This window comes from Falco naumanni, chromosome 7 (genome assembly GCF_017639655.2).
Source record: "Falco naumanni isolate bFalNau1 chromosome 7, bFalNau1.pat, whole genome shotgun sequence".
In the NCBI taxonomy this organism is placed as follows: domain Eukaryota; kingdom Metazoa; phylum Chordata; class Aves; order Falconiformes; family Falconidae; genus Falco; species Falco naumanni.
The window spans coordinates 63,759,359-63,785,195 of record NC_054060.1 but is presented as its reverse complement, the minus strand read 5'-3'; the positions used below and the strand labels follow the sequence as shown (position 1 = coordinate 63,785,195).

The 25,837-nt window shown below is 44.6% G+C and overlaps 2 protein-coding genes across 5 annotated transcripts in view; one reads left to right on the top strand and one right to left on the bottom strand.

The window, feature by feature from the left end:
* Positions 1–2,382: 2,382 nt before the first annotated feature.
* FCF1 (FCF1 rRNA-processing protein) lies at positions 2,383–6,962 on the bottom strand. The gene is made up of 8 exons (XM_040599871.1): positions 6,868–6,962; positions 6,711–6,778; positions 6,521–6,592; positions 6,165–6,313; positions 5,656–5,728; positions 4,662–4,749; positions 4,122–4,216; positions 2,383–3,014 (listed from the first exon to the last, which is right to left on the bottom strand). Exons 1-8 carry the CDS (start codon positions 6,868–6,870, stop codon positions 2,966–2,968), a joined length of 597 nt encoding a protein of 198 aa, XP_040455805.1. The 5' UTR covers positions 6,871–6,962; the 3' UTR covers positions 2,383–2,965.
* Positions 6,929–25,837, top strand: part of AREL1 (apoptosis resistant E3 ubiquitin protein ligase 1) — a 28,804-nt gene continuing 9,895 nt past the window's right edge. For 2 of the 4 annotated variants that reach the window (XR_005828788.1, XM_040599868.1), the window contains exons 1-19: positions 6,929–7,039; positions 11,283–11,530; positions 12,678–12,737; positions 13,395–13,618; positions 15,268–15,505; positions 16,506–16,675; positions 16,755–16,935; positions 17,653–17,900; positions 19,434–19,511; positions 20,026–20,167; positions 20,575–20,696; positions 22,444–22,519; positions 22,889–22,998; positions 23,441–23,620; positions 23,794–23,919; positions 24,110–24,239; positions 24,321–24,379; positions 24,570–24,659; positions 25,626–25,801. Coding sequence is in view for 3 of the 4 variants with exons in the window: in XM_040599868.1 (XP_040455802.1) it covers positions 12,722–12,737; positions 13,395–13,618; positions 15,268–15,505; positions 16,506–16,675; positions 16,755–16,935; positions 17,653–17,900; positions 19,434–19,511; positions 20,026–20,167; positions 20,575–20,696; positions 22,444–22,519; positions 22,889–22,998; positions 23,441–23,620; positions 23,794–23,919; positions 24,110–24,239; positions 24,321–24,379; positions 24,570–24,659; positions 25,626–25,801 (2,366 nt within the window). In the remaining variant the exon portion in view is untranslated. Of the gene's footprint in view, positions 7,040–11,282; positions 11,531–12,677; positions 12,738–13,394; positions 13,619–15,267; positions 15,506–16,505; positions 16,676–16,754; positions 16,936–17,652; positions 17,901–19,433; positions 19,512–20,025; positions 20,168–20,574; positions 20,697–22,443; positions 22,520–22,888; positions 22,999–23,440; positions 23,621–23,793; positions 23,920–24,109; positions 24,240–24,320; positions 24,380–24,569; positions 24,660–25,625; positions 25,802–25,837 lie in introns of those variants that run through there. The other 2 variants (XM_040599869.1, XM_040599870.1) reach the window with 2 other exon arrangements.

Here is a 25,837-nt window from a genome sequence, read left to right as displayed (position 1 = left end):
TTGTCCTAAAGCAACCCTTTTAAGTCCACATTATGCCCTTTTAGTCTATTACAGTCTGTAACATTAATATATGTCATCATGCTAGTTTTAGTTCATTTTTTAATAGTCTCTGCTCTTCCTGCTTCTAAATGCTATTTTACCACATTTCACTTATCCCTCAATTAACCACTGTCACATCTTGGATCAGCACCTTACATCTCTTCACATTACCCAGTGGGAATGCTGCAGCAATCCTGGGCCTTCTGGTGGCCCCCAGAAAGGAGCAGGAATTGTTTTTTCCCCATCCCTCGCATAACTTTAGACCTTTTTTGTGGCTTTTCTGATTGTTCTGTCCTCTGAAGCTATGGAAACTGGCTACAGCAAGAGACAGGATGTTAAGGGGGAGGCCGGATTCCCTGGAGTTACCGAGAAACACTGCAGGCATCTGTTTGATATCTTAACTCATGTGCAGGTTTAAACCAACTGCCAGAGTTGGGTCAGGAAAGAATTTCTTTTCTGGTTTGGACTGGCAGAGTTCTGCATTTGTAGGAACATCAAAGCATTCTCGCTTACCAAACTCTTTCCTGTTATAATCTTTCCTCCTTTTGATATACTGTAAGTTGGATCTGAGGTTGGGATACCATGGTCTGCATGGAGTAAATATTTTTCCTCTGAACCAAGTGTCTGGTACTCAGGTTCCCTGGGACTGCAGGGGAAGCAACTGATTACTCTGGTGGTCCTTTCCTGTCCTGTTTCTCTTCTGACTAGGCTCTTTCGAGTTAATCTGTCTTGCCAATTATCCTCAATTAATAAAAATTTCCTGATGGGTTTTCTCACTGCCAATACCTTCTCTCTGCTGCTAATCCTCCAACCCTCTTAAGACTTCCTTAGCAATTGCCTTGTGCCTATTCCTTGTAATCTGCCTTTTTAGCAACAGGAGGCAAAACTGGAACATTAATTTAAGGAGTAAAACACTTCAGTAAATGGACACATTTGCTTTGACTCCTACCCACAGTTCACGCTACATACATATATTTTCATGAAGTCCCTCCAACAGGCATTCTGCTGGCAGATAGACATCCTCCAAATTCATCATGTTGCTGTGCCTTTGACCTCCTCTCCAGTGCCAAAAAGACTTCTATCAAATATTACCAGGAGCGACCGTTTCTCCTCCAGCCTCCTTCCATTTGGGCTAATTCTAGTGAAGTTATTTGCACAGGAACAATTCTAGTTAACTCTGTACTTGAAAAAATCTTTCAAAACCACCAGAATTATTCAGAAAACAAAGTTACACAGACCTAATTCTACAACTGTTTCTCAGTCCTCATTTGACTAAACATGGTCTTCAAGTGTTTGTGACAATACATTTAGCTTAAGGAAATGTGACTTGGATTGAGAGAAGAAAACCAAGGATATTATTTTTGAAATGTACAATTACACACCGAGTGTAAAATCTCAGGGTTGCTGGCTGAAGGTGGAGAAGATAAACTTCAGTTATGATAGCTTGGAAGGGGGTTTGTTTTGCAAGTGTCAGTATGCTGTTATTTCAGGGATGAGTTTAGTAGGTGAGCCTGCAGCAAGCAAAGAGACAATATGAAGGGTGAGTCTGATGTGTTCCCAAAGTTTTCTGCAGTATCTGTAGAGGCAGAGTGCTGGCAAGAAAGTTACCAGCACGCATTATCATCACTGTATGGTGTCCAGCATACAGACAGCTGAGTTCAGCTATTCTCTACAGCCAAACCAGGCACTACAGGATAAAAAGCTCTCTTAAAGTTTGGAAGTTTTCTTAATTATACCAAGAATATAGATTTTAATTCTCCCCTTTCACTATAGCTCAACTCCAGCATTTTGGCCAGGAAGCATGATTTGGCACGTTGGCTCCTTGTGACCCTCATATATTTTCTCTTGTCTCTCAGTCTTAAGACAATTCTCTTCACCGCAGAGATCAGAAGAGCAAATTATATTGCTAAAAATTAAAAAGTAATGAAGATACGAGAATGCAAAGTTATGGCTTTGAAGTATTTTTTCCCCTGCATTTTTCCATGTGGCTTAACCACTTCTTTTTCCTCCCTCCTCTGACCACTTCCTTCCCTGCAGCAAATGCTGCAGGTCTGTGTGACTCTCTTGGTCCACTGCCATTGCTCTGATTCCCCCTCCACCCCCCAACTCTGCTTCAAGCCCACATTACTATCTTCCCCAGTTTGACACCTTCCTGTCACAGTCTGATACCTTCCTGCTCTTCCCTGACACCTAACAGAAGGGATAAGGCTTTGAGGTGCATAGGTGCCAAGCAAACACGAGGGAGAGATCTGTCCTGGCCCAACCTTGCCCTCCTGCCAGCACTCTGCATGCAAAAGGACCGGGCTGCCAGCTAACCCAGTACAGACACAGGAATCTGAGCAGGACACTTCACTGAACTTCATTCATTGTACAGTTGAATAAGAGCTTATCAATTCTGAACTAAAATCTTCCAGACCGCTGGCCCAGAGAAGGCACACCAACTGGTGCAGATCTGATGCCTTTTCTCCAGAATGCAGATTCTGGTTTGCTCATGGCACAGGTGTGAGGGAGCTTCCCAGAGGAGTATTAGTCCATCTACAGGTGCAGCAATAAAAAAACTTCTGAAGTATCTGTGGTTTCATTCTCAGCCAGAGTTGCATCACCAATATTTAATTTAGAATGCTGAAATCACTTTTTCCAATGATCCCAATGAAGAGAGAGTTAAGTATGTTCCAGACACTGCTGTCCTCTATTTCTCATGTGCTTCTCCCAGCTGTAGGTAGTCAGGCCAAGTCAGAGCAAGGATGAATAAAACCAGACTCTTCCAAGTAGCTTTTTCTTGGAAGATCAAGGCTATGATGTCAGTCCAATGTCACCCACAGTCCTATGTGCAGAGTCCCAGCAAAAAAAGGAAGCAGGAGGGTTGGAACGAGAGAGACCCTTATCCTGGCTCTGAGTCCTGGCATTGATGGCTTGGCTGAACAGATTAGAGTCGAGGTGCTCCATAATCATCTGGCATTCTCTCAATGTTGTATCTGAGAAAGAAGGAGGGAAAACCTATGAAGACAACCTGCTCCACATTTCTACTCTCCCCATGCAGCAACAGGCTTACAGGAGACTGAACAGCAACAAGCTTTGCCGCATTTCTATCTGCAGTTCAGATACCCAGCAAGAAAATATTACTTCCAAAAGTGAAAAACTTTCATAAGGCTGCTGTTATCCTTCACCTCAAACTCAGAAATTGGGCATCTCAAAAACTCATTGTCTCCAGAGAAAGAAAAAAATTGGTGGTAAGATCTGACTTAGGATTCAAGAGCCAGCCACCACGGCGAATAAAACTTTGGCCATTCAACTTATGATTTGTAGCCAGAGTGAGTTAAGAGGCAAAGACGTTTTGAGAGAAAAATCTTCTGAGCCACGTTATAATTATAGATCAGTTAAGACTTTACATATTTATGTATATTTATACATTTCTGATACACTGCTTTGTCTGCATTACTAGACTCATTGTCTCCACTGCTAGCATACTGCCTCCTTTCCAGTATCTCTCCCATCCAATCTGAAGACACTGGCCCTTTTCTCTCCACATCCTGACTTATCTCCTTACCACGCTACCAAACAGATCTACCATACTGTGAAACAATTTGGCACAGGCTTGATGCAAGATAGATCTGCTGGGCTGTACATTATGCAGAGGAAAAATTACAACACTGTATATGACAAAGGTGAGTAAAGACTTCTTAGTCTAGGCTTTACGAGTGCTTTGGAAGGAACAGATGAATTTAAACAGATGTTTTTACAGTAGATCACTGGTCCTACTGCATATAAAAAAAAAAAATAATAAAGTGAGCCAGTACTTGAAGGTACTGGAAAAATCTGTTGCATTGAAATTGCTGCACTAGTATCTTTCTGAGTTGGTTTAGTTTTTTGCTAAGAAACAAATTAAATCACATAGCTGAGGGTACACAAAGCTACCAAATAGAATGTGGAAGAAGAAAGGTTCTTTTCCTCACGATTTGTAGAATGCGTCTGCCTGGTAGTCCTGCTGCTGGTAAGCAGAACTGATCTATGGAAACACTGGCCTCACCCTGTCAGACCAAGATCGTACCAGGTGGTGTTCCTCCCTGTCAGAGGCCCCTTACCTGTGCCTGGAAATGTACATTATAGGCACTCCTGGGATTTTTCGTATTCTCCGCTTGAGCTCTTTATCCACTGTGGCCACAATGTAACATTTGTGCTGCAGAGAAAGAAGCCAGTCAAGATTCAACACCAGTGAACCCACAGAAAGGAGGCAAAGCTGAGCAGAACTTCTATTGGGTGGGCTCATTTAACACAAGAGCTACGAGCCCTTCGCAAGGTGTAACTAGGACTTGTACAGAATTCCATAGCACACTAGTAATGTCCTTCTGCTCATCCAAACACACTCGTAGAAACATCCAAAGTCTGTCCAGCCTTCCCAGCCAACAGCTCTCCCACCCCAAGTGCTTCTTGGTGCTGTCCTATACAAGAATGCTCAGGGAAGACTATACCTTGCTTCAAATAAAGTTGTGCTAGGGACTGAAACTGTCCTGTAGCGAGATTTTACAGTTACTCTGTGAGAAATTTAAGTCATCAGTAACTAGGAAGGTTCAGGAATTTTTAGTATGTTAGCACAGTAAAGAAAATTTCAGAAACAGAAATACCTGAGTGACCCTCTGTACCAAGCAGTCATCTGCGTAGGTCCCTTTGTGCATACATGGCAAGCGTTCAAACCGAGGGTCCTTGGCAATTCTGTGGGGACACATAAGGAGCATCAGAGCAATTAGGCTGGAGTGTACCATAACACAGTATGGAGGAACAGGAATGCCCCTTTCTGTGATATACAGCACGTTACTCTCAAAACAAAGGCCGAAGGGATGGAGTGAAAGGTACACAACAGATCAATTGAGATAAGGAGCAAAAAAAGAACGCAATTTGTTCAGCTAATTCTTATAGGTTACTTGTTAATTGGATTCAAGATCCCTACAATGTTAGGCTCCTGCCTAATGAAGTCATTTGAAACAAGTTATCTGTGAGAAGAACTAGAACTTCTGGTATCTGACCGTTCATATCATGCATATAGGAACACTTCACTCGCTCTCTGAAAGAGAACATCAAAGCTGTTTAAGGGATGCACTCAGATACTTTACAACACAACGGGCCAAAATAAAAAGTAAAGAACAATACATGACTGGTACACCGGGACAGCATGAACTACATTGGACTAGTTTTGTACAGATCACGCAATAACCTGGCTCTAGATTATTAGTACATGCTACCTACTCCTACAAGAATAACATGAGGCATGAGTGAAGGGTTCCATAAAACTTGGGTCACTTCTTAATTTTTAGAAATTTCTGTAAATAATAAAAAAAAATTATATACATTTTGAGAAACAGGAGAAAGTTATTTTGAAAGTCATAGGAGTAAAAAATATTTACAGATCAACATTGTGCACTCACACTTAGCATTCAGTTTTTTTTAAAAAAATCTAAAACTCACACCATTGTACTGATCTCATACAGCCAGAGAAAGAAAACCTAGTTTGGGACTCTGCAACACCCTCTACTGCCAGAGCACCATCATGGAAAAGTGCTTTTCATTTGTTTATATTAAAATATTAAGTTCCACAAATGGAAAAGAACACCCTGCACCTACCTTAACGCCACACGGTACTTCTGCCCTAACTTCTCAATTTCACCCATTACACAATCTGTGATACACGGAATACCTACACATAAAAAAAGCCTGTATTAAAAGCAAGCAGTATTTCTTCACAGACCCCTGCATATTGCCCCCATGCCCAGGAACTATCTACCATGGAATTCTATAACATATCACTTACAGTTTTAAACCTATGAGAACAAATAACACTGCAAAGTGATGAAATGTAGAGCCACTGAGTTTGCCCATGCCACAGCAATTTTAAAGTTACTAATGCTTTACCTTGGTTGAGATTAGCATTTAAGACCACTGTCTGACTGAAACCACAAACAGTTCCAGGGTTACCACTGCCATGAACAGTGAGCTCGATGATTATGGCATGTATCCCTTTTTTCAAGCTTTCCATTATCCTCAGCTAGCGGCGTGAGGCCGATAAAGCACATCACGTGCACGCCATGGTGCTACATGGTCCAGAAGAAGCTGAGAGCGCTGCAGACACTCACACTTGGCATAGAGACAGTCCATCATCGACTGCACTAGGTCCAGCTTGGCCTTGATGGAGAAGTTGATGAAGTTAGTGTCAACGAGGATGTGGTAAGGGGGTCCCAACTGGGTATTATACTGGAAGAACAAGCAAGAGGGATGCTGGGGGCTGCCAGGAAAGCAAAGAATTCAAATCAGTTAGTTGCAATTAAAACATCCAATCCTAGAACTTGCACAGAATAAAGGAAGGGTAACGAGCAGAAATAACACACGGCAGCGTGGTACGGTGACCCATCGGGCCTCTCACCACCTCCCAATCCCAAACCCCTCGGTTTGGGGCACCGTGGCCGGCCCCCCCGAACACCGCAGCACTTACACCTCCCGCTCCTTGATGGCACTCGGGTCCTCCTTCTTCTTCACCGGGCCTTTCGCCCGGTCCTTCTCGTTACTGCAAAGAAACAGAGGCACTCCTGGGGGAGCGCGACAGGGAAGGGCGGCCACGGCGAGAGGCCTGGCCCGGGATGGCCGCCCCGCCCGGGAGCGGGCCCCGCCGCAGCCACACTCACATGCGTTGGTCCCGGAGGCTGATCATGCGCTTCATGGCCGCGTACTTCCGCACCTTCTTCTGCTTCCCCTGCAACGAGACAGGCACGCAGCCGTGACGGATCGGGCAGAGACCCCGGCGCCCCCCCGCCCGGCGCCCCTGAGCCGCGCTCCGCTCACCATGCTGCCGCCGCTGCCGCCGCCACCTCCGGTGACGTCACGGCGCGTTCCCGCGCCCCGCCCCGCCGGGAAGGCCCGGCAGTGGCGTCACTTCCGGCCGCCAGCACGGGGCAGCGGCAGCCTGTGCCGGTCGCGCACAGGAGCGGGTCCGGCGCCGCGGCCGGGGCCTTCGGTAATGGCTCCCCCTCCCGCGCCTCGGGGAAACGGGAGGGGCGGGCTGCGGCGAGGAGAGTGGGGCGAGGCGGGGCAGGCGTGTCCCGGCCTCCCCGCCTCGCCCCCGGGGTGCCGGCCCGGCCGCGGGTGGCAGCGGGGGATGCGCGGGCGGCCTCGCTGCCGGCTCTGGGGCTGCTGGGCGGTGTGGGCGCCCCGGGAGGGCCGCGGCGGGGCCGGGCGGCTCGGGGTGAGCGGGAGGGGCTGACTGTGCCTGCCCCGCCGCGGCCTCCAGCTTTCGCTTTCCGTTGGGCTGCGCCGCCTGCGCGGGGCCGTCGGTGTAGCGGGGCCGGCGGAAAGGCCGCGGGGTTTGGTGGCCGGGCCGGGCCGCAGCCAGCGCGGGCTGGACGGGAGCCCCAGCGCACCGGCCGGCCGCCTTCCCGCCGGCTGTGCCGCTCTGCGGGGCTGGCGGGCCATGGAGGTCTTCAGCCCGCTTTAAGCTGGGCTGGCGAGTTCTGAAGATTTAACGTAATGCTGGCTTTGCTGCGCCCTGGATCGGGAACTTCATGAAGAGCAGCGAGTTGCCGTTATCTATAGATCTTATCAACAGTTGTGACCCGAGATCATCCTAGCCAATGAGCGTCACTTCAGCTGTGCATGCTGCAGCTGTAATAGTGTAGGCTGGCTCAAAATACCTTTCCTGCACACGTAAGATGTTCTCCAAGTTCTCAAACTAGTCCTGGGCACTTGGTTTCTAGTGCCCTGTGCAGGAAAGGGTGAGAGAGGCCTCCCTGTTACCATCTTTCTCATGCAAGATTCTGGGATTAGTGGGAACTGGTAGCTGTTGGTATCTTCCAAATGCAACGGGTTTTATCTGGTGTGCTGGTCAGAAAAATCAGCCGTGCGGCCAACGAGGTACTTAATACGCAAGAGTTTTTTCCTGAAGTGCTGGCTTCAGTAGAACTGTGAACTGAGGCTCTGACAATGAGGAAGAAAATTAGACTTAAGGAAGGACTGGATTCATTAGGGAAACTATGGCTGAGCTGTCCACCCAGGGGATTGTACCAGGCTTAATTGGTGGTTGATGAAATGTAGTTGGTGGAGCTCCCCTGATGCTGCTGCCTAAGTTATGTAAAAGGTGTGGGTGAAGGAAATAATCAAGGATGAGGGGAGTGATATGCTTTCCTCGTGGGCATGTAGGGTGGCAAGTGGCTGAATGTTCTGGTTTGGAGAGCAGATCTGGTGTCAAGATGAGACTGGCCTGAAAGTTGCCATCTGGCTGGCTGGCTGTGTTTGAGGAGGATGGGAGGAGCTGACAGCGCTGGTGGTGGTTCAGTTGCGATAAAAACTCACTAGACTTAGGCAGTTGGCAAGTCTCCTATATTTTTTTTCCTCTTGCCACTATTTTATTCGGCTTGTGTGTAAATGCATATGGCAAATTCCAGCCCTGATGAGTGAGTGACTGTTCTGTGTGGACATTGGCTGTTGATGTGGCTTTTGTCCTTGACAGCTGATACTGGAGCCTGCTCAGTGCCTTTTGCGCTGACTCTTCAGACTTCTGTAGTTGTATTTTAAAGTTGGGTTCCATGGGCATTCCTGTCCATTGGTTTGTGCAAGCTTTACTTCGTGTGAGAAAATACTGTGCCTTTTCATTCAGAAGAGAATTGTTGTGTTGTGCGTGGCATAAGATGCATGTGCTGTTGGTGGTGGACATCTGTGCACGTGGATTGAGAGGACATTCTGCACGGAGATGAAATGTTCTCTCATCTTGATTGTATGAGGTAGTATCAACCTGCAGAAAGGTTTTAAAGCCATCTTTCTTCTTAATTTTGGAGCTTGTCAAGGGAGAGAAGAAAGGAAGCTAAATTTATCAAAGCACCAAAAAACCCAGTAGGCACAATAGATTTCCAATGAGCTCAGTAAATCAGTTCTGTACAGCGTGCTCATGACTGCCTTTGTAGCTGTAGCCATGTGTGAATGCGTTATATAGTTATTTTTGTATGTGCAGCTACGCTTGTGCTTCCTTGCGGAGCTTTGCATTGTGTTCCTCTGGCTTTGCAGAGCTGTAGTAGAAACAAGACATATTGCCCATTACTGGATTTCTTTTCCTTGCTGACTTGAGAGAAGCAATGGCACTAATATAGTTTACTTTATGATTCCATGCTGTCTATCCTGATTATGCCAGTACTTCTCCTTGAGTCAAGGTGAAGCTTTCCAAATCCCCATGTTCCCTGCAGGTGGCAGGAGACCATTGCTTGCTCTGTCCTTGGATCAAGATCACTAAGGCTTGTCGGACAATTCAGCATTTTTTTTTCCAGCTTAGCTATGTTGGCACCTGATATTGCTGATTTTCAGAACTATTTTCCCAGAGTGTAAGCTGACAATTCTTGACGCGGATATTATTTTAATTTAGATCTGCATTCTGATACATGAGTGGCAACATCTCTTGGATACCAGCTACTTGCCACTAGGTTCTTTACCCCAATGTATCCCAGCTGCAAGAGCATCCTTAAAGCTGCTGGCAGCGTGTATGTTAGAAGGAGGTTGATTGTATGACAGGCACTTCATCTCTGGTGGCTGCCTCATTTGATGTCTTGTTTACCACTTCATGCAGAGATAATAAAATGAGAAGTTGCTGTGCTGGTTGAGGGATTCAGTTCTAATTCCCTGTGTCCAGCGAGCTCTGAAATTCTGCAACCCTAATCAAGACTCAGGCTTCAATTGACTTAAAAATGCTTGTAACTGAAATCATGGGTCTTTCTCTTTTTATTGCTTGAGAGAGAGAGAGGCTATGTAACTTGTGGTATGCTTTACAGAAGGGAAAGAGTTACCAACTAGAGGCAGAAATAGCTTGGGTAGTTGAACCCACAGGGCCGGTTTTGTGTCACGTTTTTTTGGTGACATGAAGAGACTGGTTCTGTAAGGTGCTGGAGGGAGATCTCATAGATTCCCAAATATTGATAAGTTTCTGTGAAATTCCTCAGCTGTGTGGGAAGGAGCCACACACCTTCCGCAGCCAGGCCAAGCTGGAGTAGAATTTCAACCAGGCATTTGTAGCACATCTTGGGTATGTATTGTGAAAGAGCTAAAATAGCAAGGAAATTGCTGGCTCTGTGATCCTTAATACTCAGAGATAAGAGTTTAGAAACCTGAAACTTTATCTAGGAGGAGAATGAGAATTTATGCCCTGGGGACTGCAACACTGTTTGCTCCAGTAGAGGAAAGAAGAAAATAGTTGAGTGGGTGGGATTTTCCTTGAGATGTGGGGGATGAAAAGACTGTGAGAGTCTGGCTGCTTCTGCAGTGCAATCAAAGAGCTCTGCACAGGCTTAGCTGTTGGTTTTCATCTGTGTTAGAAAGCTTAGTGGAAGTGTACGAAGGCAGCCAGATCTGTATGATTATTGGGATGGAGGGACATAAGAGACATCTGAAGAGGAAGGTAGATGAGGGGGGAGAAGGGAGGAAGTGGCAGCTGAGGTGGTGGTATGGCAGGCAGGAGGAGCACATCACATCCCCAGAAGAGGTGACTGTCTTTACGGACAGCTGCTGTGATGAGCCTGGGTCTGCTCATTTCATTCTCACTCCTTTATATAATCTGTGTTCTGCATACCAACTGTGTAGGCTCTATGGCTTTTCTTCTGGCATGTGTCCTGGGTTTTGTATGCTACTGTTAGATTTTTATTCTTTTATCTCACTCCTGACAGTGAACTGTAATTTAGTGGATAGCAAAGTGCCTTATGAGGATACTGGTTTCCTGAATACCTAAAACAACAGCAAAAAAAAAAACTACCTAGTTTGATTTGGGGTCCAAGAATTTTCAAAGACTTCTTTTTTTTTAAGCTTTACTATAAATAGCCCTCTAAATCTGGGAAAAATCAGTCTGAGAATAGTACATGGCATTTTGTGGGATCTGAAGTCTTGAAGTGGTACCGATCCTTAGCACTCCTCATGAACAGCACAGGTTCTTAGCTGTTCCATGAAACCCATGAGCCTGATGAAACCTATGGAGGAGGACATACTTTGTTCCATCTTGAATCTGCTAGTTTCAGGGGGTCATATAATGAAATGAGATTGTGACAGGGCAGGGTTTGAGGATACGGTGAAGCCTAGGACCTCATCAACAGCGATACCTGTATAGCACCTCTCCTATGGATACAATGTCTGGTGATACTCTTGCATCTTGCAGCCCTCACGTGTTTCTACTTGCTAGACTTCTCCACAACAATGGAGAGATCTAACTTTTCTCTCTCCTTTTCCGTTTCCAGGGAACCTAGCAAACAAGCTACAGGGAGCAGCACTGCAGGACAATCCTTTTTCACAAAGAGGAAGGAATTGCTGTGCTCAGGTCCTCACCTTTCAGCAGTGATTCTGTGATGCAAGTTCCAGGAATTTCATCATCTTCTCTATGGCCTCTTCTTGCTGACATTTGCCCCAGTGTTGGGCACAAAGAGGAAGGATGCTGAAGAATGGGTACCCCCCTTTTGGCTTTTAGAACATGGGCACTTGTGTAAAGGTATGTGGATCCTCTTTGGTTGGAGCGATGAAATATCTGTGGAGGCCAGCAAAGGGGATTTGCTGGGCTGGAAAGTCATGGCTATTGTTGGGGGGGAAATACCTCTTTTAAGCTTTCTGCATGCTGATGTCCATTGCTGCTGCTGTTGAGATGACTGATGAATAACTCCCCTTTTGTGTTTGGTTAAAAAAAAAGAAAAAAGAAAAAGCAGCTTGAATGCACAATGTACCTTCTCACTAACTGAATGGTGACATGGCGAGCTACATTGTATGCATTAATGTATGTGAAATTGTTTGTCTAATTGCCACACATGTTCCTTGCTGCTGCTCTTGTTCCATCTGTCAGCTGTGTCTTACCAACCAAACAGCATGTTGTTGTTCTGGGTGCGGTCTTTTCACTCCATGTTTGTTTAGCAGTCCCCTCAGTGAAAACTTGATTCTAGGTTGGTGTCTCTAAAAACTGCGGTACTCTTAGTAGCGTAAAACCCCAAGGTTTTAGTTTATGTGTTGATCAGCAAGAGTTTCAGCAGAGAGCCTCCACTTTGTGGAAGTGAGTAGGAAAATACAAGTGGACTGTTGTGCAGTTGCATTCGTACTTTCTGTCGTAGAGTTACAGGGCAAAAACTGGATTCAGCTCCACCCTAGAAGGATTTTATTTGTTCTGAACAAATGGGGATGTCCGCAACCCTTTTATTTTATAGCTTTTTCTTCTAAGGTTGCTGGTTGAGGGCCAAGTTCTTTCCATTTCGGTGGTGGCTCTGTGATGTGCAGACTGGAAGTCAACGTTGCAACTTGTAGAAGCAAGTGGGTGTGTTTAGATGAATGGCTTTTAGCTGCTGCTGTTGAAGTTGGTGATCCTGCAAAAAGCAGTTCCTTCTTGCTGTACCCAGAGCCTGCTTTCACTGTTTTCTGAGGGTAATATGTTGGCCCTATAGATCTCTGAATCTGTGATGGAGGGAGACCCATTTCTTGTAGCATGCTGTGCTATTTGTCTATTTCACAGTCTTACGCAATAATGCTTTAGGGGTGTCTTTGGAGAGGAAGACAGATGATCAATAGGTACTTGCCTGAGGAATCCTAGATTAAATTTAGGCCAACGTGTGTGAGGAAGAGTCATTGGACTGGACTTGGCCTATTTTGTGTTCTAGATGCAGCTGTGATCCTCGGCTGTGTGTCTCACCGAAGGGACCTGATGTTTTACATTATTGGTAAGTGAAGGAAAGGCTGCCATTGTATTTGTTGACCTCTCCATAGGCTTTAGAAGGGTTTCTTGAAAGCCTCTGCTTTCATGATAGTGCAGAGTCTACCTAACAAACATGAAGTTACTGTCACCCCACACTGTGCCCTCCACCTGGCAGACTTGCCTCTCCATCATTCTTCTTGTTCCTAAAATCCTTCCATTCCTCATTCCCAAGCCATCCCCTTACTTTTTCTTTTGAGAACTAGTGCAGGGTTGTTGCCTCCATGGTGCTTCTTAATTCAGCCTTAATGTGATGTGCAGGGGTTGTGTGCTTATATGACTGTTTCCCTTAAAGGAACCTCTGTAGTTCTGATTTGCAACTCAAAGGAAATTCCATGCTTCTGTTGGGATGTCTGCTAGCCATACCTGAGGCTCTGTACCACCTTTACCTATTTCCTCTGTTTGCAGTCATTTGCAGGGTTTCAAGGGACTTGCTACTCTCTAACCTTACTTGTAGCATAACACAAGTGATAAATGTTCACACAATAGCTTCTGCCTTAAACACCTAATTTGCAGTAGAGTAGAATGTCATTAATAAAAGGCATCTTGGGCTTATGCAGAGGGGATTTTGGTGCCTGACTCAGCCACGCTGCTGCAACCTCCCTCTGTTCTCTCCTTGCTGCAGGTGGGATCACGGTATCTGTGGTAGCTTTCTTCACCATTAAGTTCCTCTTTGAATTTGCCGCACGTATAGTCAGCTTCCTTCAGCATGAGGACCGGGAACGCCGAGGGGAGCGAACTATTTATGACTACGTGCGAGGCAACTACCTGGATCCCCGGTCCTGCAAAATCTCCTGGGATTGGAAGGACCCCTATGAGGTGGGCCATAGCATGGCCTTCCGAGTGCATGTAAGGGAATATTTCTGTTTCCATACAGCTTTGGGGGCAGAAGCAGAGGTCTGAGGGGTGGGATTTACAGATGTGTTTTGTTGGGCCCAAGCTCCAAGCAAGGAGTAGGAAAGCTATCTGTTTGTCTTCTGCCCCCGTAACTGTTGCAGAACTCTGTAAGCACATATCTGAGGTTTGCCCTCCTTAAAGTATTATCTCCCTCTGATTAGAATCCTCTGAAGAGCCGGAGGAGACCAAGCTTGTCCTGTCTAATGCTTCCTTTACTGGGAAGTGAGTGGCTGAGCCTGTCTTTAATAGACTTGGTGCTATCTTTCTTTTGGTTGTGCAGCTGAAGTCAGGAGCGTGGGAGTGGGCATTTTACCAACCCAAGAGCTTTAGTGCTTTATGGCCGCTCCCCATTCCTCCAAAATTTATTGTTATTCTGCCTGACCTGGAAAAGCCTGCCAAGGAGTCTTGTTTCCCTCCAATCCCAAAACGCCAGGTCTAGGGGAATGGGACAAGTATACAAGTGAGATGGGTGAGGGGCCTGAACGCTGGGAGTTCGGCATTACATGGAAGAAGTTTGAACAGGTTTTGTTGGGCTCATGTGCCCACCTTTCTGCCTCACCTTCCCTACCCAGAAGGGTATCAAAATAAGAAGAAAGGTTCATCTAAGTTGCCATACCTATCCCTCTTGGGAAGATAAAGAAAACCCTTCTGCTTGAGGATGAGTGAGGAGTTCTAAGTCCAAAGCAGGCAGCGTAAAAGAGCTAAAGGGAAAGGGTCTTGTTCTGTTCCTGCTGTTTAAACATAGTCCCTTCACCTTACTGACTCTCACTCATGGCAGCTCCAGAAGTGTGTCCTTCTGCTTCATGCTTGTCTCCCGTTTGCTTAGCCCTTTATTCATCAACAGTAGCTGTTAGGTGCACTGATTTCTCTCACTGACAGTCAGGATACATACTACTTCAGGCCACCCACTCTCCCTTGTTTAGAAACAGGGAATAATAGTAACCTTTTGCTGATTGCAGGTGGCAGGCAGGATCTGGCCCACAAGCTGCTGGCTCTTGAAGAGCCATGCACACAGGGTTTCAAGGTGTAATTCTTCCCTTGGAAAGAAGTACTTGTTGAGGTGTGATACCTTCTGAAATTGTCTGGCAGATCTGTGATTGAGCTGCCTGTGATTTTTATCTAACGCATTTTCATGCTGATGCTTCTTATCAGTACGCACTGGGTCAACTTCTTATGTCAGCATCTTCTCCGTGGTGTTTTCTGTAACAAATTGGTGACAGGTTTTCCACAGCTTAGCTGTACAAATGGGCAAGACCTGCTTGTTTCTCTGAAAGCATGTAGCTTTCCTTTTTACTTTTCGGTAGTGGGTCCTCTTGGTTTCTGCTCTGATATTGCACTAACAGTGCAGAGAAGAAGTGCCGAGAGATGTTCATTTCAGGGCACTCATTTGAACCCCAGCACAAAAGAGCATGAGGCTGTTAAATGCCCACTTGTGCCCTGTTCGCTTTGGAAAACACAGCCTGTGTGACAGAGCTGGCTGTTAGTTTTTTTTCCTTTACCGAGCTGGGATTCTTGCCCTTGTTGCCCCAAGGCAATTTGCTTTCTTTTACTCTGTGTGCTGCACATTTTTGCTTACCTGGACTTCTCTATTTCCCATGCAGTTATTCTATAAAAATGGGCAGCCCTTCCCTGCTCACCGAACTGTGGGGCTGCGAGTTCACATCTGCCATGTGGAGCTAGCAATTGATATTCCTGTAACCCAGGAAGTTCTTCAGGAGCCTAACTCTAATGTGGTGAAAGTGGCCTTCACTGTGCGCAGGGCTGGGAGATACGAGATCACTGTAAAACTTGGTGGCTTGAATGTGGCCTACAGCCCTTACTACAAGGTGTTCCAGCCAGGTAAGGTCTAAGTGGCCCTCTGATGATTCAAAGTAGATTTCGAGGTATTGGAGGCAGTTAGGTAAATGTGTTTCCAGCTAAAATAGGTAAGTTACAGGGAAAGAGTTGCCCTACACCATTTTCCTCTTGCCTTGTGTAGATCCCAGCAGTAGACCCATGATTAAAACGTGCTTGTGGCTGCCAGTACGTGGTGAAATAGAAACTGTCTTACAGAACAAGTCATTAGTGCTGCTTAAATACCCTAATCACTTGTGTCACGTTCTCTGTTCTGTAGCAAGTTCTTCGTGATCCATCTAGTAGTCAGAGAATGCCTTTTGTGAGCGTTGAGTTCATTTGTATCTGAATTAGAAATGCTGTCATGATTTGACTCTTCCTCTTTTGAATACCTTACTTTATTTCTTTAAGCTTCTGAAGCAGTTGATACCTTTGGTTATACACTTCTTTAAAAACACTTCCTTTTTTTCCATTTTGAATTTGTTCCCTTCTACTTTTGTTTATTGACCCCAATCAGCATCTTTTATATTTTTTGTGCATGTTCATTGAAAGTAGCTCTAATATCATTGCATTGTGAATAGACACAAAGTTTGGTGAGATACCCCTTCAGAAAGAAGCAGCTCAGGTTTAACTCAGATGCCCTCCAGGCTAAAGTTTGTTTGGTAAGCTGAATTTGCAGGTTTCCTTGGATGTCAGCCGACTTGTGTTTTATACGTGCAGTGGGATCAAGTTCTTGAGATGAAGGTTGGGATGATGGAAAAAAGTATTCCTTAGAGGGCTACTAACCGGGTTTGCTTTATCAGTATTAAGTTTCTGATCCAAGGCAAGCCCTGTGCACCACACCGTGTATTTCAGTGCTCAGATACTTTGTCTTTTGAATTTAGGGGCATGGAATGTGTTTAGATTTGATCCATTTTCAAGGGTATTGTGCCCCTAGTTGCTTTTCCTTTGTTCTTCGTAGCTTCACCTTGCAATTTGTTTGACTCTAAACTGTTGTCTGCTTCAGGGATGGTGGTTCCCTCCAAAACCAAAATTGTCTGCCATTTCTCCACTCTGGTGCTGACCTGTGGGCAGCAGCACACTCTGCAGATAGCTCCCAGAGATGAGTATGACAATCCCACCAGCAATTCTGTGTCCCTGATAGATGAGCACAATTACAGCCTCTCCATCCATGAGGTGAGCGCAACCTCATCCCTTGCTGCTTGACTTCAGGTGAGCTAGAGAGCCCCCTATTATTAATTTGTTTTCTGTTTAGCTGGGTCCTCAAGAAGAAGAGAGCTCTGACGTTGTGTTTGAGAAGTCTGTGGTGTCCGATCGGCAGACTTGTGAAGTGTTCTTCCGACTCACCTTGCACCGTAGGGGATGTTTCCATGCCTGCATCTCCTACCAGAACCAGCCCATAAGCAATGGTGATTTTGATATCATTGTTCTAAGTGGTGAGTCAAGAGCTACTCAGTATTCTTTGTCCAGGTGTCCTCTTACAAGGTGCTTTGCACATTTATGTAGCAGAGCAAATGTGGCTTCCCTACAGGCTAGCCATGCTTTATTGCTCAAGGAATGCCTGTTCATTTAAAAATGCTAAGGTAAATGAATTTGCTGCTGGCAAGGGACGTCTCTGAAGGCTGATACACTTGTTCCATCAGCAGATAAAATCACATGTGTTTTTTCCCCTATCTCAGGTGGTTTACCTCTGAAATGAGGCAATTTTTATTGCTTGCTAATACTTGGCATCTGAGCCATGCTGGAAGTGAGCCAGTCATGTGTTGTATGTTAAGCTATATGGTGTAACTTATGTGCTTTTTCACAATTTCACAATTCCTGGTTTCTTCAGGAGTGAGCCAGTCCGCAGTGTGGCTGTCAAGTGGCTATCCCTTCAGGCTGGTGCTCTGAGAGAGAGGTTCTGTATGCCTTTTTCCTTTTTTTATTCAACCAGTCACTGTCTGAAGCCAGGACACAAACTGCTGTTTGGAAATCTTTTCATCTCACTCCTGGGTTCTCTTTATCAGAGTTTATTTGACGAGGTTTTCCTTTGGATGTGTAGCTTTTTCTTTAAAATCATAGTAACTAATCTGGTGGTGGTCTGTGGACTCTTTACTTTTTGATTCTGGTCTCCATTAAGATTTACACAACTCTTTTATATCTGTTTCCCACAGAGAATGAAAAGAACATTGTAGAACGCAATGTGTCCACCTCAGGTGTCAGTATTTACTTTGAAGCCTACCTTTATGATGCTCCTAGTTATACCAACACTCAGTGGCAACTTCCACCAGTGCATCTGAGCTCCTCCCAGCGCCGTCCTTCTACTGCAACTGAGGATGAAGATGAAGATTCTCCCTCTGACAGCCAAACTCCTGAGAAAGTGAAGAAACCTAAAAAAGTGTACTGCTATGTGTCACCTAAGGTAGATATCACAAAGTTACCACTCTTGAGTGCACGTTTAAAGTACACTGCAGCTGAAGAGCTTCCTTGTACCCTGTATCTTAGCTCCAGATTTAGGCGTCTCAAATTTGGTTAAAAAAGGTTTGCCTCAGGCTAGAGAGCAAACACAGAGCTCATGACTGAGAATAATGTTAAAATCCTCCTTGAAGTTTTAGGACTCCATGCATCTTTCTAAGCCTGATCTAAAGTGCACTAGGAGTTTTCTTCCTGATTGTTCAGTAGATATTCTGTTTACCTTTCCTTTGTTCTGGTCAGGTCAGACCTGCAATTCACTTTCTTAATTTCTGGTACCTGTAGACTGGAACTTAGAGATTCTCAGACTTCATGTCTTTGTCCTGTTTCTTGACTGTTTCAGGGAAAAGAAAAAAAAGTAATCAGAGGACAAAGGATAAATGTATAAGTAAAAGAAACAGAATTCAAGCAAGTAAAGAGAAACTGAGAAACTCTTATAGTAAGAATATGTTAATGGGCTGTTTCCCCTTATTATTGCCTACGAGCATTTAGGGAAACTAGAAGGAAAATTCCACTAAATCTACTAATAAATTTAAATTCATTTTGTTAATCTATCAATCTGAATTCATTCTGAAAAATGCAGTGGTAAATATCAAAATGAAAGACTAATGTAGGAGTTGCTGTTCTGAGAGAGAGAGAGGACTGTGAAACAGTTACAGGATGGAGGGTGTTGCTAGAGATTTAGAAATCTGCTGCCTGCTTGCATAATTGTATCCCTGGATATCTGTATATGTACCTAGAGCATCTGTCCGCTACAGCAGATAACTTACTATGCTGTTATTGCTTTAAGGGATTGCTTTTCATATTTGCTTTGTTTCTGGAGAAATGCTGCTCGTCATTTTTTCCAGTCATCGCAGCTAGAACAGGCTTGTGCAGGAAATGGGTTTTTGTTTTGTCTAAAGATGCTAAAATTTCATTTTAGCTTGCTCTCCAGAAGGCCACAGTTCCAAAATTGGTAGTTATTTGTCCTGGCAGAAATACATTGAGAAGAAATTTCTCTACATCTCCTGGATTTAGCAATTGCAAGTGCTTTTAAAAAGTTGTTTGAAATGGTTCTGAAAATTAGGGACTAGTAACAGCAATAGTTTTGTTAGTGTGACTTTTTCCAAAACCTTTTTGTCAGTACGTTACAATCTTGTCCTGAATTCAGCCTCTCAAGTGTACTTAACATTACCTTCCTGTTAGACTGGTGATGTTCTACTGAAAGCAGCAACTTACTGCTGTAAAATCTGTGTTGTGCTGGGATCCCACATGCATCGTAAATGCAGGCAGTAAAGTCTTACTGACAGGTAATTTACAGTTCTGTATAACATAAAAGGTTTTTATGTATCATGCCAGAAGATGTCACCAAATGTTGCAGAAACCTGTCCCTGGGGGTGGAGGGAGGTCTGGCCTTGTGGATCTGTGCTATGCCTCATGTTTAAGTAACAGCCCTTAACAGATGTGTGACCTTTAACATTTTCTTTTCCTTGTGGTTACTCAGCAATTCTCAGTGAAAGAATTTTATCTGAAGATCATTCCATGGCGCCTTTTCACCTTTAGAGTATGTCCTGGCACAAAGGTGAGCCTCCTTCCATGTAGCTGTCACTGCACCTCTGTGTCGTTAGCTCGTGGTCCTTGTGAACGACAGCGTTTTTCCTTTTGGAGAGTAGGGCTTCCACCCACAGAGCAACATTTTGTTGCATAAAAAAATCAACACTGAAATCCCCTCTCGGTGCCTAAATTCTGCTAATGTTTATGAATAGGAGCCTATTGTATCACTTCTTCCTGGCTTTTGTCCCAGTGCTAGGCAAAAGTCTTGATTCTTTTTGCATTTTTTGGTTGTTTGTTTTTTCTCCTCATAACCTTGCTATAAAAATGCTGTGATTGTGTCCACTGAAGCCCCTAGGCTAGGGTGTGAAGTTTGAAGCAGCCTCCTAACTGGAGTCTGAATGCTTGAAATAGTGTTCCTGTTAGCTGCATCTGCATGGGTGAGCAGAGAAAGTCTTAGATTGCAGGTGGTGTTGCTCTGTGCTGAACATAACTGTGTCTTGTGCATGATGGGTTTACTCTTTCTTGCATCTTTTTGCTGCTAGTTTTCATACCTTGGTCCTGACCCTGTGCACAAATTACTGACACTGGTGGTGGATGATGGGATCCAACCCCCTGTGGAGCTCAGCTGCAAGGAGAGGAACATCTTGGCAGCCACTTTCATTCGCTCTCTGCATAAAAACATAGGTAAAGGGGTGGTGAGGTGGGTACAGTAGTCAGGAAATTAGCACTTGAGTCTGGTACTTTCCCTGGGGAATGAGGATTTCCAGCACTCAATGACCTCTGATGAAAACTCTGATTCCTGGAATATCATGTTCTGTTCCTCTTGGTGCTTCCAGTGAATGTATTTCATCATGCCAGCTGTTCCTTTCCATATCGTGTTTTCTGTCAGGCTCTTTGAAAGAACGCCTGTGAGTGTCTGAATGTGAGCAAGACTAACTGCAAAGTGCCTTTGGAGTTCTGTCTCCAAACCGTGCTGTAATAAACTCATCCTTGGGCTGTAAAGCTGATCTGTGCAGTTAGTCTTAGGAATGCCTTCAAGATTTTTGCGGTGTTGACATCTCAGGCCTGACCCAAATTGCCGCTATTCTCAGGAGGCTCGGAGACCTTCCAGGACAAAGTGAACTTCTTTCAGAGAGAGCTACGTCAGGTGCATATGAAAAGACCTCATTCGAAGGTCACGCTGAAGGTCAGCCGTCACTGTCTGCTGGAATCGGTGAGTGTATAGGTCACTTCACTTAAACCCAGTGCTTCCTTCATGCTTTTCCTTCTGCTTGGTGCCTAAAGAAATCCCAACTGGCATGTGCTAGGGCAACCATGCTGAAAATGATTAGACCTTCTGCTTCAAGACAGATGCCAGTAGATGGCTTGAGATGGGAGCAGGGGGGAATCCACATAAAAATTTTCAAGGTAGCTCCTCTGTGTTCAGGTTTGTTATTGTGTGGGGTCCTGCGTTACTTCTCTACAGCCAGTAAGATCAGATCAATTTCTGGAGTAATTAGGAAACTTCAGCTTTGGTAAGGTTCTAAGGAGCTCATCACAGAGGAAATCAAGCCCTGAGAGATGTCTAGGGTAAATGCATGCAAAGCCTGTAAAGGCAGGAATTCTGCTGGTGCTGTTCTGTCCCCGCTTTACATTGGAAATGAGGCCTAGAGAGAGATGACTAACTGGACCAGATTTGGGTGCAGAACCTAGAGCTTCTGAGTCTTTATTTACAGTTTTTCTGGTACAGAGCCATTCAGTGAGATAAGTTGTCAAATCAGGTGTTGCTAAGCTGCATGCGTGAAACTCTGCATCAACAGGCTTCTAGTAGTGGTTCAGTGTGATAAATATTCTGTAGAGTCCTTGAGTTAAGGCTTCACTGATGCTGACCTGAGCTGATGTGTTTCTAAAATCGAACTTAAGAGTCATTCATATAATACAGTTTTTAACTGACATTCTAAATACGGTGTACACTGACTTACTGTTCCTGCATCTCACAACAGTAGTGTTGCAAAGATGGGAAAGAACATAGAAGGGAAAGCAGGATTGGCTGAGATTTCCATTGATTTATACTAAGTAACCTGGTGTTTTGGAATATTTTCTGCATGTATAGGCTTGAAGTGTTTGCAAGATTGTTTCTCTTAATAGCTTGCTACAAAATGACTTCACTTCTAAACAGTATTTCCATGACTGTTTTTTCCCCACTATTTTGGGAGTTCCTGCATGGTCATGAGCATTGGTGTTACAGCCTAGTAAGACAAAATAAATTTAGTGCCGTAATAATGAATGTAAGCTTTAGTGTCCAAGGTTGACAGGCACAATGAATGTGACCAGTGTGTTTAGTGCAGAGGCATGACTAGTGTGATGCTCTAACCTATTTGAAGACAAGCTAAGACAAAGTTACCTGTATGACTGAGGACTGCAGTATAGCTTGTTAAATTTTCTTCAACTGGAATCCAGAAGTGGGATGCAGGAAGTTCTAGACACTTCAAATATTTTGTTACTTTTTTGCATCGTGACTTGCTTTAAGTATGAACTCAGTGAAACCTTCAAGCTATTTTCTAATGCTCTCTGAAACATTCCTTTTTTAAATCTAACTCGTGGGCTGAGAGTGCTTTACAGAAGTTGCTTCTTCCCACAGGCACTTTCATACCTTAAACTATGGTACTGCAGCCCTGAGAGGGCTATATCTGTGCTGTGCTAAGACCTCACACTGGTTTTAAGATGAGCTGTATTTGTGTGAATAATGTGTCTCATAATAGGAAATGAGGAATTGGCTTATGTGACCTTAGACAAATAAGAATCAGACCTTAGGAGTTCCTAATTCTCACTGTTATACTTTAGAGTACTAGACTGCTTCTTGGGTTTTTGTGTTGCTTAAATTGCCCATCAACATGTGCAGGATTGCATATTGGTTATGAGGTGCCAAGCAGTAACGGCTGCTGCTATTTTCTTTTTTTTTTTTTTTTTTTTTTTTTCAGTCTTTTAAAGCAACACGGAATTTTTCTGTTTCTGACTGGAGCAAAAACTTTGAAGTAATTTTTCAGGATGAAGAAGGTGAGTTATCCTGTGAATATATGTGGGAAGGAAATGAAAGGGATGCTGATGAACTAGTTTTAGTCTGAAGTTCGGGTTTCTTGTAGTATGTCTATCCTTTGTGGCTTTCCAGCCCTTTCACTTTCTCACAGATGTTAGTCAATTATCCTGCTGCTGCAATTCTATCCCTACTTTACATGGGGACCAAATAAAAAGTATTAGGATTAGGTTTGGGAGAAGAACCTAGAGTGCTGGAGTCCCTGTCTACTGCTTTTTTGCTATGGAGCTGCTCACTGTCATGAGCTCTCGTGTCAGGTAATACTAAGCAGCATGCATGAAACTCTTAAGTTAATGACCCATGAATGACCAAGCTTTTTTTTTATCTTGTAGCTCTGGACTGGGGAGGTCCACGAAGAGAGTGGTTTGAGCTCATCTGTAAGGCGTTATTTGATACCACCAATCAACTCTTTACCCGCTTTAGTGATAACAACCAGGCCTTGGTGAGTCTGCAGTTCCTATGCTGAATGCACAGAAATGTGTGCATTGATGTGCTGATGGTTAAATAATGCTGCTGCTATTGAGCGATGTGCAGCCTTACCCATTCTTTAGCTTGCCTGCACAGCCACTTCCAGTGCCTTTCTCAAAGCTTTGCTTGATGATCTTAACACATTAAAGTGTCAAAGAACTGGATAGATGAACAGGGAAGGGTGGACTGGGCAAGAGGAGTTGATGTCAGAGTGTCCAGAGGTTATGTTGGGTTTGAATGTTTCAGAATCCTTTTCTGGCTCAGGTATTTTATTTCTCTTGCTTGGCTTTGAGGATAGTACACTAAAGCTCCTTGGGGCAGCCTGAGAGATGTAGTGACTTGAACTGGTCCCATACTTGCTATTTGTGCTAGCCTTGTCTGATATTTGGATAGTTCATTTCGCCTCCTTTTCACAGGTGCATCCAAATCCAGGGCGTCCCACATATTTACGACTCAAAGTGTATGAATTTGCAGGCCGCCTAGTAGGAAAGTGTCTTTATGAATCATCTCTGGGAGGTGCTTACAAACAACTGGTTCGAGCTCGCTTCACCCGATCCTTCCTGGCTCAGATCATAGGACTACGTATGCATTATAAGGTAAACCTTCCCAGCCTCGTCTGAAGCCTGTATTGGTCTGGGGAGAGGTCGAACATTAGTGTAGTAGAAGCAGATCCAGAGTCCTAGTTAACAGTGTATATATTTTTAACAGTGTATATATATTATTTTTTTTTCATTCCCTCCATGTCCCTGCCTTCTTTTTTTTCACACAGTATTTTGAAACAGATGATCCAGAATTCTATAAATCCAAAGTTTGTTTCATACTGAACAATGATGTGAGTGAGATGGATCTGGTCTTTGCTGAGGAGAAGTATAGCAAAACAGGACAGCTGGAGAAGGTGAGGGAGGCAGTTCCTGAAGGTGGGACAGTTTAACCCCTTCTGCCTATAGCAGTGGAGGCTGAGAACTCTGCTCAGTGCCCCAGAAAACTGAGCTTACTCTGGGCAGTAGCTCCTTGCCTGTGGTTATTTTGACTGGGAGTTGAGGTCTGGGGAAGGCTGCTGATGTCAAGTGTTCTCCTGTTTTCAGGTAGTGGAACTGGTGACAGGAGGGGCACAAGTACCAGTGACCAATGAAAACAAAATCTTATATCTAAATCTGCTTGCGCAGTACAGGCTGGCCAATCAGGTTAGAGAGGAGGTGGATCACTTCCTGAAAGGTAACATGCTGTCTGCTACCCTCTCCTTTCTGCCTTTATGTCCCAGGGGATAGCACTTGCTGCTCTGCTCTTCTCTTCCAGGTCTTAACGAACTAGTTCCCGAGAACCTCCTGGCTATATTTGATGAGAATGAGCTTGAGGTAATTGCTGCCTCCCTAAAGATCTCTACTCTTACTTCCCCTCCTCTCTGACAAATAAAGCACTTCCTGGATCTGGAATAAAGTCAGAATGTTTCTTCTCTAAGCATTTTAAATGTTTGTAATTTGCACAGTAGCTGTTACCTTGTTTCCTGGGCTCCTGACTTTCTGATTCCAGTCTTTTGCTTTTCAGTTGCTGATGTGTGGTACTGGAGATATCAGTGTCTGTGACTTCAAGGCACATGCTGTAGTTGTAGGAGGATCTTGGCACTTCCGTGAGAAGGTAAATGAAAGGATTTCTCCCTCCTGCTTGCTGAAACCCATTATCCCAACTACAGCAGTGGCAGATTGCCTTGTTGGAAATTAAGCTTCCAGAAAGATGAACTGGAAGATTCAGGGGTCAGGAGTAGGACTCCATGCATTATGAAATAGTGTTTCCCCCTAGAGAGATCTTTCAGCCTGGCTGAGTGGAGATGACGCTTAGTCAGTTACCAGGAGGTAAAAATCAGCGGCAGTGGTCTTTGTAAGAACATGCAACAAAATACAGTTCAGCAGGGAATCGGGAGGAATTGATGGGAATTCTTGCTACTGAAGATGTTAACGGTGATACACTGATCTCTAAGGGATGCTTGAAGATCGTGATTGCAGCCCACATGGAGTGATTGCAATTCAGTGCTGTGGTAAAGGCTACTGATGTAGTAGCCTAATTTTGTACCCTGTAATTGTTTCCATCCCTCCCTGCCTTTCCCGGTGGGAGGGGTATGGTAATGGTAGCAGCTTCATTTAGAAAAATAATGGAAGCTGCCAAAACACCCAAGATGAAAAGAGACTGGGAATACAAGCTTCTGGCTGTAAACATGGATGGTTCCACCTTCCTACAAAAGTACCAGAGGACGTGATAAAGTAAGAGATTAGCATAGTGCATGAAGCAAAATGAGCTTCTGCATTGTAGACCTGCCTCATTGCCTATGCAGGTATTTCTAAAAATAAAATCTCTGTGGGAAGAGCAGAAGCCTTTCTGCTTTAAGAGAAAGGAATGGTGGGAGGTAGTAGCGTGGGACATTTCTTAACTGATAAGAACAAACTATCTAATACTTGTCTCTGTGTGTCATCCTGGTAAAACAAAAAATTGTGACTATTAGTAGAGTACTTGCTTGCAAGGGCAATTGACTGATCTTCCTATAAATTGTTTATATGCTTATTTGATTTGCTTGGCTGACCTGGTTTTACCTTTCCTGTTTCCTAACAGGTCATGAGGTGGTTTTGGACCGTGGTTTCCAGTTTCACACAGGAAGAGCTGGCCAGGCTCTTGCAGTTCACAACTGGTTCCTCCCAGCTGCCCCCAGGAGGTTTTGCTGCACTCTGCCCATCTTTCCAGATCATTGCGGCTCCAACTCACAGTACTTTGCCAACAGCCCACACTTGGCAAGTATCCTGGGACAGTGGAACATTCTGCTTCGT

Bases quoted from the DNA above. Each gene is read 5' to 3' on its own strand.
- FCF1 (XM_040599871.1), bottom strand. The intron at 6,593-6,710 runs GTGAGTGTGGCT...GTTTCTTTGCAG, and splicing joins AGCCTCCGGGACCAACGCAT to TAACGAGAAGGACCGGGCGA. The intron at 4,750-5,655 runs GTAGGTGCAGGG...GTGTCCCCACAG, and splicing joins AAGTACCGTGTGGCGTTAAG to AATTGCCAAGGACCCTCGGT.